The sequence below is a fragment of the Acanthaster planci genome, linkage group LG08 (assembly GCF_054643075.1).
Source record: "Acanthaster planci isolate LZ-2023a linkage group LG08, COTS_SCS, whole genome shotgun sequence".
Taxonomy (NCBI): Eukaryota; Metazoa; Echinodermata; class Asteroidea; order Valvatida; family Acanthasteridae; genus Acanthaster; species Acanthaster planci.
The window spans coordinates 18,423,915-18,436,215 of record NC_141784.1 but is presented as its reverse complement, the minus strand read 5'-3'; the positions used below and the strand labels follow the sequence as shown (position 1 = coordinate 18,436,215).

Sequence of the window (12,301 nt, the reverse complement as noted above, 5' to 3'; positions counted from 1 at the left end):
TGCCGGTACGTACATTTATGTAATTGTTTATTTGAATTTTTTGTCATAAATAATGAAGTGCTGTATATGTACATGTACATATATATACATGTACATGTGTACATATACAGCACACATTATAAATGTAACGTTACTATTACATTTCATACGCACAGTGTTACATTCACATTCAAATACACATTAAAATGGCTTTATACATGTACCGTAAGTGACATACTGTATACTGGGCATGTGACATAGTTTGGTGTACAATGTTATCTACATGTACCGGTATGGCTGTGCAGCGTCATCAACTTTACGCTATGCTTCATTTAGTAATTTCTCTCCTCTAGAGTTTTCCCCCTCTCCTTTTTTTTTTAACCCTTTCACCGTGATGATGTTGACAGGTCAGTGAGTCATAGACCGGTACATGTACGGTACGTTCCCCTCTAGGTCTAGGCTTGTGTCTCGGGGCCCGTCCTTCGTCAGTCTCGTGGAAGATGAGAAGGGCGAAGACGAAGATGAGCTGATAACTGCACCGCATTCCCTCTTGAGGAATTGATACCGCCTACGTCTGCGCTCCTTCCCAACTTCATCTTGCCCAGGGTTGATTGGGGATTGCAAGCTTCAATGTCTCCGAGATCCACCCCTCGCGTGGCATCACCAGATTCCATCAGTCTGGTGTTGTTTGGAATCACATGGGCGAGGGGAGAAACTTGTCACGGTCTTGATTTGCAGGCGCTATCATCATATCTCGTACATGTAGATTGCATCAGGCATTTGATTGGCAGATATCCACAGTAACAACTCTCTCCAAAAATTTAAACAAAAAATCATAGTTTCTACTGTATGTCCGTGTACAGGATAGTTCTCAGGTTTTGTTTTTGGCTTTAGCAATTGGAAGACAATGTTACAGTATGCAGAAATTCAGAGATACATGTCTGTGCAATTTCAGCAATAATGTATAATGTACATAATGTATACCGTACATACATACATGTACATGTACATATGAACCGGTATATGTTCCATGCATACATATTTATAGTCAACCAAAATATTGCAGCAGATTGGACTTTTGCTGTGCGTTGTGGAAGAACAATTTCACTTGTGGTCAATTCACGGGTCGAATTTCATGACAAAAAAAGAACAAAAATGAAAACAACTAGAATACACTGTCCGTCATAAGACGGACACAGACATACCTGTACATGCACATGTACCAGTAATTGTGAAGCAACTGGTTTTTTTAGACATGTAATGGTGTACTCTGTCTAATTGATTTCCAAGAAAATTGAATCTGTGTGGGAAAAAATGAAAGGAGAGAGTGCACGAATGTACTTTCTTATATTTGACTCCAATTTGAGAATAAACATGCTAGAAAAAGCACCAGACAGCTGGATTTAAAGCATTAGTCATGCTACATGTACAGTGTTTCCGTCGTTAGTCTCGCTCCACCAGGCCAATGGGTACGGTATTTCCACCCTTATTACTGTACGTGTACATGTACATATGCAGGTACCTGTCCGGTACATGTACTCCGTACACTAGTACCCTGGTATGATGTCTGCTGTCAATTAAGGAGGTGATTATATAAATTGTAATTGAGATGGCTCATTAGAGACCTCTTGTCATTCCAAAGTACATGTACCGGTACATGTACGTGTATTGCTGGTTCCTACACGTATGTACATGTACATATCACTGAGTGGAGTGCAACTGGATTGTCAGGTTGAAAGATACATGTAGCTTCTTAAAAAGGGAAGCTTGAATGGTCTACCAGTACATGTATGTACCGGTACGTGTACATTGTAGGTAAAAGTCATCAGGCCCCTCCTGAGCAGGTGCCCAATGCACACTGTGAGGAGATATCAACAAATACTTTTTCACTCGAAGAGTTGAAATGTACATGTGTACTCCGTACATGTACATGTATACTTACATGTACAGTACAGGGCACCGGTACGTGCATGCGCACACATCAGTACATACCGGAAGCTGAATGTGTCCTTTGGCCCCTTATGTATTCTTGTTCTCGTTGCTCCCAAACCGTCATCTCCTATGAATTGAAAATTGTATAAAATTGTAGTGATACATACATGTACACGTACATGTAATGGTACCACTATACATGCATGATCATAAAAAAATGTGTACTTGGTGTATTAGTCATTTCAGTGACCAACGGATTAGTAGATGGTTCAAAACCGGATTTTTTGTGTACATTCAGTGGAATCATTTTTTATTGGTTGTGAGGACATTAAGTGTACTGTAACTGGACATTTGATGTACCATAGTTTGGAAACAATGTCCACACTGTCAAATTATGAAGTAATGCAGAAATGCAGTATGTAGGTACATGTACATTGTACACGTGACATGTACATGTACATGCATGTGGTTGTCATTGTATGTGCAGGTGCATACGGTGCCTTGAGATATACCGTAGGAATCAATATTTGTATACATGTACGTGCTTCCACAGTTATGTTCTCGGGAGTCTGTTGGAGACGGAGAGACCTTTAATTACAAACCCTGATCAGGCTGAGTTTCCAACTGCTTTGGGGCTGGTATACACCAATAATTGGTACGAAAATTAAAATTGATCAATATTGAACCCATGGGGACGGAAGGTTTTCTTCTTGAGACTTTGTGAAGCATGAAAAATCTTGGCTGTCGGCAGGCAGGGGCCGTTGAAATATTTCCAGCAGACAGTTTTATGAGGGGAGGGCGTCTTTATTATATCCAGGCATGGTTTGTTATTGGCTGTTAATCAGTCAATGTTTATATACGATGTCGGCATGAGGGGGTGGACACGTAAACTCACAAGCTTAAGAGTTGGATTGAGAAGTTGGAGTCCCATCTTCCTTTATTTCATTTTTTCATGCTCTGAGTGTTGGCCTAAAAAATCTTGTTGCGGTTAGCAAGCGTCATCTTGATTTCATGTTTTGTGTTCCACTTCTCACGCTTGTGCAGATACATCCAAAGAAAGAAAAAATTCCTACTGTACATGTGACAATTATTCTGCTCTGTAAATGAAATTGTCCAAGATTTATAGTGTCCCCCTCCTTCCCCCTTCCCCCCCCCAAAAAAAGTCACTTTTCATCTGTGGTTTAAAATGTTTGAGCTGGAAATTCACCGGTACTCGTACATGTACAGTAGGTCCCTGGTACCACTGGTATGTCAAATGAGATTTTATGTGGCAGTCAGTAAATAATGACAAAGTCTGCCTGTAGGCAATTAGAACATTGTTACATGTATCTTGTGAATATACCGGTACAGACATGCCACTGTTGATCGTACATGAACATGTACATGTATACATAACAGTTCAAATCAGTTCCATGGGAGTGGAACCAGGAATGCTAATTAATTCATTTACGCAGCTGGTCAGTGTGTAGTGAGGAACATACATGTACACGTGTCTTTTAATTGAAACATGATAAGGTACAGTACATTTTTGTACATAAATGTACACGTATGTACATGTACCGTACATGTGTATGAACATGTACACCACATCAGACGAATTCATTTCATTTCAATACTGGCACTCAGTACCTCAGGTTCCTGGTGATTTACATGTTAAACTTAACATTGTGAATATCCAACCTGTCAAATTAGGGTATCCCATTTTCTCAAAGGTACTCAAGAAAACATCCAGAAATGTATCTGTCATGAGATTTTAGTCAACATAATGTGCCTGTGGAATAATTTTACAGGATGTATGTACGGCACCGGTACCACCTCTTTGGGCCCCCTTAGCTTCCAGAATTTGTACCCAACATAACTGTTTCAGGTCATTCTCATCTGTGAACTTTTACAGAAACTGTTTTTTTTTATTTTGGATGTTCTAATTATGCCTTATTTGGTGTTGACAGTTGTTGTTGCAAAGATGTACATGTACATGTACTCCAAACGCTCTTGGCACTGTCGCGTAGTAATCAATACAGCAATCGTGGAAATGCCGTTGGTAGTTCAGAATTGTTTTATTTATTTGCAACATTGTCTATGCCCAATGTGGCAACCTGCATAAGTATTGACGTACCAGTAAACTGTGCACACGTCCCATCGAAGAAGTTTCATTTATTTTGCCAATGTCAGCTTCTGTCCTCTTCAGTGATAAAAGTATCATGATGCTCCATTAGCTGTATCAACTATGCGGCACTGCGGAAATTGCCGGCCAGGAGCCATCAGCCATTACTGAAGAAACTGACGAAGGCCCCCGGACCGTCAGTTTGTGTTTTTACTGTCATTAGAGCCGTGAACACCCTACCATCCGGTACACGGGGAGGCAAGGGAAACACGGCGGGCAAGGGCGAGATACCCTGCTTTGTCCTGCTTCTTCGGTGCTGCAGAGATGGTATCGATTGACATGATCCATTATCGGTGGGTGCATTAGAGGCGGGACAAATGTAATATTTATGAGGCGGGCGGCATGGAGGCATATTTCAAGGGAGATCGGCTGAGGGATTTTCACACTTTAGCCAGACATCTTGTCAGCCTGGTATTTTCAAGGAGGCATGCATTTGTATCTTGGTTTGAAGTACATGTGTGTCATTTACGGTACATGTACATGTACAGTACGTACATGTATGTACCTGCTTACTCAGTTTGCTTAGTCTGCTTCTACATTTCGTGTAGATTTACATCATAATTGCTGGACATAGAAATTCATAATCTTTTTTTGGCCGTCAAGCTATGGCAATTGCAAACGGAGCTCAAATCAGTTGGATCAATTTTGGAATGAGAGATTTGTTTAGCGTGTTTAAACAACTTAAAGGAACCACTAATTTCCCATAGATTTTCTACATGTACATGTAACTGAACATGTAAACCGCTACCCAGTACATGTGCATGTATCCAGTCCATGAATTTTGTTGACGATCTTGGTAGATGTACATGTTGTGGCTGTCGTGCCTCCACATTAACGTTAGAGAAAATGTACTGCGTACATACATGTAGATGAACTTTGAAGTTAGCATTGTGGGAATTTGCACTGGCAGTGGATCGCAAATCATTTTTACCGGCACATATACATGTTCACGTGCAGATAAGCTGTCAATAAAGCATCTACTGTTTCATTTCTCACCGACTCCTGGAAAGTGTTGAGTGTATCTGACATTTTGTGCACAAGACATCACTCAGGAAGGACAAAAGCATGGAGGAAGTTATAACCTTGGGACAAACTTCAGAACTGACTCTGCAGGCTCTCTGGACTGTAGAGTCTGCCTACAAGATCCTGCCGTTTTTAATGGTAACCTCTGGCTGGTACATGTACATGTACATGAGCTCAGCAAACTCCTTTACATACTTGTATGTACAGTACATGTATGTACGGTACCAGTCCTGGTACAGTGCACATGTACCATTGAAACGCCCTTTGTATTGGGCTGTGCCAGATATCCGAATAACCGAATATTCGATTGATTATCAAATATTCCAGTATTATTTTCCACATTTGAATATTCTCATAAAATGCAAAATTCATGGAGAGGAAGGAAACATTTCCTTTTGCTTTAAATGAGAAAAAAAATGCACTATGGAGGCTTGTTCGAGCAGATTTAAATGAAAAGCGACAGAAATCTGTCAATGATACGAAAATTAGATTATTATGAAAAAAATTTAAAAGGAATAGAAATTTTCAACTGGGCAAGAAGTATTGTTCATCTCTTAAATCTTGTACTCTGGTCCATGTACAGTACTTGATCAGCTGTCTCATTCCATAATAAAAACCCTTCTGTGAATTGCTTCCACTGAACAACTTGATTTGTTGCAGTGTCCTTAGCCAAGGATAAATGCCCGAGTTTCCCTTCCAAGCATGTAAATTTCTTTTCCCCTCTTAAAGACAGAGATCGGGGCCTTCAATTACCTGTACATAGACAGTGCATCAGCACTCTGATCCAATAAATCTGTGAATTTGGATTAATCCGAAATGTACCTTTTTTTTTAAACTGGGGCGAGTGGGAATGCCCAGCAGGAGATGAGGGGAAAAAAGTGAGTCATGAGGATGCTATCAGAAGCCGGAGGATGTGCTGGAAGAGCAGAAGTGTCTTCATATGGTCGCTGAGGCATTTATCACTTGAGAGCAGGGTTTGTCTCCAGGGATCCAAGGCTCAAGAGCAATTTGTCAGCCTTCATTGCACAGAGAAAGATAATTACATACATGTACATGTTCATGTGGTATGTAGCCCACCAGTCTCCATCACACTTCAGAGTTGCTCACAGGACCATGCACTTGTTCTAGTACATGTACATGTAGACATGTATGCATGCCTTGTACATAAAATACAAATTAATTCCATACTGCATGTTCTGTAGGTAAAGGCCCACATTGACCTAATAATACCGGCAAGCATGTACAAGTGGCTTTGGAGTGCTCATTTTGCCTGTAATGGATACCGCTACCTGATTGGTTTTTCCCATTAGGTTTTAATTTTCTTCCTGCAGGTGCATCAAACAGTTAAGCCTCCTTGACCTGTTCTTCCTAAAGTTTTATTTAAAGAAAATCCTTGTTCCCAGTCAGTTTTATTTGAATTTTTTGGGACAACCAAAATGCACCTGTATATGTAAATTTTCCTTGGTCCCACCAAAGGCTTCGCTCCACTTGTCTGAGTTATACTGATTTTGTTTTGATTCTTTAAGCGAGGAGAAAACTCGAACCAATTCAGGAAAGGATGATTGACACTATGGTTTCAACATGTTTGGTCCCTTCTAAGGCTTCGTCATATGGTCATATCCATCATCCAATTCCAGTGGCAACATTTTGACATGTACATACATGTACATACACCGAGAGAGAAAGTTCATCTGAGGATCAGATCCTGACAACAAAATAGGGCGACAAGGTCAGGAGAGAGCATACCATCTGTACATGTGTACAGGTGTACATGGACATGTACTGCAGCTGGTGTACACATGTTATGTATTGTACCTCACCCCCTACCATGCCTGAAGTATCAGGCGATAATAGGACACAAGTCTCCTTGCCCTGGGAACACCTCCTGGTGTGCCTTGTATGAGATGTATGGGGTACGGTACATGTACATGTATATTAAGAGTTCAGGAGGTGCTGTAAGACCAGGGAGACATGTACATGGTACAGTGCACCACTATCAAGATCACATAGCAACTTTCTTCAGCAGGAGAAGGGCTCTTTGCAGACTCCTCCGGCAGATTTTGTCTACTCGCAGAGTCTCTTAACCAGGGTCCCAGCTGTCAGTCACCACTGTAGCCAATTAGTTGTGGATAAGTTTACCAGCTTTGGCTGTACTCCCCAGCAGTGGGCCCAGAAAGGATTACCAGTATACTGAGCGCTGAATAGAAAGTCTGGTGTTATATCATATTTACTAGTACATGGAGGCTATCTGTCGCTACCGGTACAGCTTTGGTACAGCTTTGCCTGCCATTCATACATGTGTAAATCGCTTGCTGGACTCCATGGTTGAATCCAGTCGTAATGAACTACCACTTCTGGCCAATGTACATGTAATGTACCGGTACCAGGGGAGAACTTTGCTGAGGACTGGATCACAGGCAGCCTTGGTGTGGCATCGGGACCAGCTCTGCTTTATTTAAGTTTACAAAGAATAATTGGCTGAGGAGCCCCAGCACATGTACATGTACAGTACATGTACATGTACATGTATGTATCCTTCAGATACCAATGGATGGTACCGGTACATAAACATGTACTGTATGGTCATAACACTGTGCTTCTACCCACACAAATACATGTAAATTGTACATACATGTACATGTACATGGTGCACTGACGAATGTACTATACGTCTACGTGTACAGGTATGGTACATGTACATGTACCTACATGTATACATGTACATGTATGCGCAGTATTTTATCCTATGTACATGTACATACAAAATTGTTGATAACCAGTGATGTTCTAATCTGGGTACCGGTACATTGTACACGGTACATTGTATGGTACATGTACATGTAGTATACTTACATGTACATGTACATGTAGGTCAGAAATGCACATTAACAAATTTCATAATGTAACACGCAAGTTCTTCATACATGGTTTTTTTTCTTGGAACACTTGCAAAGTAACAAAAGCCAATTTTATATCTTGCGGCGAAAGCACTGAAGATGATTGGATTTCTTTTCTGGTCGGTCCGCGGCGCCTGCTCAAGCCCCTGGCATAACAAACGGATACAGTATTCACCGTCCGCGCCAAAGACCTCTCTCAGTCGCACATGATACTGCCTGTGAGGTACTGTGGCATTTCAACGTCATCAAATGCAGCGATGTTCATCTTGCGAGGAATTGCCCGGCTTAGCTTTCATCTAATCTCACCCACGGTGATATTAATTCTTTTCCTCCGTTTTTTTTTTTTCACGCTTTGGACCAACTTCGTTGACGGATGGAAATTAGAAACGCTCGGAATAAGATTACTGGGGATTTACACTGCATTAAATGAATGGTGTGATTGGCTATATTAGGCAGGAAAAGAAGTTGAATCATAATCCAATCGTCGTGCTGTTCTGCTGATTGCACTGATGCAGGGGCCTTGGAAATCCAGTTCTGTAGAGGTTTTTTTAATAGCCCTGTACATGTGTGAAATATAGGTATCGTACTTTCTCATTCGGTAATTTGAACAATAATTCTTTTCATAAGAATTAGAATGACAAATTAGTAGCCAGGGGAAAAGCTGCTGAAAGTTCAGTTTAAGGAAACTGTTTAATTTTTTGGGTTGCAGATTTTCTTATCTTCAAAGAAGGCAGCGAGAGAGGGTTTAGAATGAAAGGATCAAATGAATTTTGTCAATTAAGACCAGCGATTTAGCCATCCTTGGTGCAGTTGAGCAATAGACCCAGAAACAGGATTACAAACCACAGAAACTTATGAGAAACTGGTGCATTTGCAGCAGGGGGGTGAGACTGCACTGGGTAATCCATAAACTTTCTAGATATTTTAATGTTGATAATGTCTTTTTAATGTCATCAATTTACCAAACATATTCATGATGTGAACTTATGTGCATTGGTACGAGTTCCTGCACTCAACATGTAAATAAAAACATAGCATTTAAGAAGTTTAACCCGAGGTGCAAAACCGGTAGTCTCCTAAATGTTGACCGTACTACCGGTAGAACAGGAAAAGGTGACACTCGGGTCAGTGTAAACAAACTGAGATGTCTGCCAACACTTACACGTACTTACACGTACATGTACTTGTATGTATGTCTAGTAACATACCCATGCAGAAATATACGCCAAGGGCAGTATTAAAGACGAATCAATATTATTACAGTACATGTGTAGTTCCTGTAGAAATCCTGTGCAACGGTCGATGTCAAATTCAGGATAAAAACAAAAGGAGTGTCTGGTCACTTGGGTCACATGAAAATTACATTACAATGTTCCAGTACCGTACATGTATGTGTACGAGCATTTGAGTTCGTGCATACACTATACATGTACATCTACCAGTACAATAATTGGCATTGTAAAATCAAGAAATGAGTACCCAAAGGAGCTGGATCACATTATTCACTGTACTGCCAAGAATAGCCAGGCCTGATACATGTGGTACGCCCCCATTGGTATACAGCACATGTACACATGTAAATACCAGTACATGTACATACACATGTACATGTATGCGACTATGCTCTGCTTACTGGACAAGTACCAGGTACATGTAAGAAAATGTACACACAGGGGACCATTACATTAGGGCAGCATTTGATGCCTCGTGGAATCCAAATGATTGTCATTAGTGAGATTATTACGTGAGAGAGAAAAGGTTACATGTACATGTCATTTTGAGGTCCCAGAAAATCAAACAAGTGTTACAAAGGTCAAATGTGTGTTTGGTTTGGAAACAGTGTTGCATGTTAATGGTTTAGGGATGCAATATTGGATTATGTATAGTACCCTACAGTGGGTCTTTCCCAGACAGGAATGATTTATTACCTTTCGTCCAAGGTGCTGTTAGCAGGCCAAATATATTAAAGATAGTTAAAGGTGGCATACTTTTGATAGATATTGACAATGCATGTTTGGTCACCGCACATTCTGTTCAGACCATGTGTTTCATATCAGTTTGTACATTGTAGAACTTGAAATAGTTGAAATTGGGCTGAAATTGTTATGCCGTAGGACAGTGTAATCAAACAAACAATAATACCGGTACATGTACCGTAGTATCACAGATTTTAGGGCCTGGATAATTCATGATACCCATAGACTCTATGGATTGGTTAACGACATTTAAAAAAGTCTTGGACCGAATAACATTCTAAGTTTTATGATACATGTACCGGTAGAGTACCTTTCCACATTGTTGGCAAGTCTAATATTGTTCCTGTTTGTATATGCTTTATAAATCTTGGTTCACGGTTTACTTACAAGTAATTCTAATGCACTGATGTATGCATATATCTGCACCGGTACATGTGTACGTGTCCATTCACTTTTACAAAATTACTAACTCTCATCGATTGTGCTGTGTACTGTACTGGTACATGTAACTCCTATTTTTTGCACTGGCTTCCTATAAAGTTTATTAATTTCAAGATTGTTTTCAAGTTGGTCAAGTGTTTACATAGCCAGCCCCCTCCCCTTTACAATATAGATGTACATGTACACATGTAGGTACCGGGTAGTTGAAAGTCAACATGTTTGTCCCAAAGCAATCAGGCTTTCATATTTGCTACATGTATCAGTACAGTATGTCCAGATTATGGCATACATGCACATGTACATAATTTACTTTCCAACAATTTCAACCTCAAACCACCAGATTTTTTTAAAAACTATGGTAGACCTAAGACTTTCCTGTTTAAGAAGGCGCACAGTGATGTGTGACAGGCTTTTTGCCTATTTTTCTTTTCTTTGTCTTACGTGTGTGAAGTGCAGTGGATATTTGATTGTAATTGCATTATTGCAACAGTTGTAAAATGTAGTCTCGTTTTTTAGAATTTTTAAGATATTGACTGCAATAAGGTACTGGTAATGTAAATTTATTTTGATTATCTCATTGATTATTCTGAACAGGCTGGTCCTGGAGAGAGTGCACTTTTAAATAAGTGCAATAAATTATAATTACATGTAATCATTATAATTTCTAGCTGATAACCTTATTATTTTTCAGATTTTGTAATACAGGTGAATTGAAACTGGTTGTTAGTTCCTTGAAGATGTTGTCCTTCTGTTGTTTTGTTAATATTGTGGGGTTGGGAGCGGGTGGGTGTATGGTAGGAATGTTGTACCCAGTAGAGAGAAAATTGAAGGACTCGCTCTTGGGATTAAGATCCTCCAGACTGGTGATGCTGTGTTCATCCTTTTTTGTTTTTTCAGAAAATTTTTCTGGAGTACACTTGCGTGTGTATTCTGAATTAAATGAAGATTGCCTCTCTTTAACATTCCTGTTTGTACATGTACAAACTTATGCACTTGTAGGTCTTGCCTCAAGTGAAGTGACATTTCCAATGTGACTCAGCCCAGTTGTTGGTGTGCGTTACCGGAAACACTCTTGTTCCAGTGTTGTGTACATCAATAATGAATTTCCCCCTCTCTTGGGTTTCTCCCCTTCCTTATCCCACCCTGCAGGCTGGACTGAACAATGTTTCTCTCATCACTCGTCAGCTGACATGAGGTGCCTTGCTCCTACTCATCAGGCTACCCACGACAGCCAGCCACAGAGCATCACCCAGGGTGAAGCCCCATACCGCCGGTAGTGTGCACTGGACTTTGTAGAGGTGGCACCATGGCCCTGCGCAGACAGAAGATGATAGGCATAGGCCTGATGCTGTTTGTGTTGTGGAACGTGGCTGCATATTTGTTATTTGCACGGCAAGCTGATCAAGGCACCAAACCGGTAAGACCAGAGCCTTTATCTACATGTAGATTAAGAGAAAGCTTGCGTGCACATGTAGATCCGTACGAAAATGCATTCAATTAGCCGCATGTCCGTGGACTTGTGCAATGGAATTCACCTCTCCCGACGCCAAATTCCACCAACAGTCGCCGACTGCTGCACCCACAGCGATGTCGGCTTTGAACCGGCCAAGTGACCAGGGCGAGCTTGGTGGTCAAGTGGACAAGACATCCGCACCAGTAAGCAGGAGGTTGGGGGGCTTTGAATCCCTCCCGTGCAAGTCTGTGAAGTTTTTTCTTTCAAGCTCTCAGACAGCATTGACTATACAGTGCCTATTAAATGACATTTGTTTCAGAAAAGAGCAGAGCCTAACACTAACATCAAATCATGTGCTGCTCCATGCCGCAGTTTTCTATTTTTGCAGCTACATTGTGTACTGTACATGTACGTAGATGTACATGTATTTAGAGGC

At 40.7% G+C, this 12,301-nt stretch overlaps 1 protein-coding gene across 6 annotated transcripts in view; it reads left to right on the top strand.

Moving 5' to 3' along the window:
- mgat1 (alpha-1,3-mannosyl-glycoprotein 2-beta-N-acetylglucosaminyltransferase) overlaps positions 1-12,301 on the top strand; it is a 44,589-nt gene that overhangs the window by 8,795 nt on the left and 23,493 nt on the right. For 5 of the 6 annotated variants that reach the window (XM_022244781.2, XM_022244785.2, XM_022244784.2 and 2 more), the window contains exons 2-3: positions 11,562-11,829; positions 11,976-12,068. In XM_022244781.2, the coding sequence (XP_022100473.1) occupies positions 11,719-11,829; positions 11,976-12,068 (204 nt within the window). In that variant the 5' untranslated portion in view covers positions 11,562-11,718. The remainder of the gene's footprint in view (positions 1-11,561; positions 11,830-11,975; positions 12,069-12,301) is intronic. The other variant, XM_022244786.2, reaches the window with a different exon arrangement.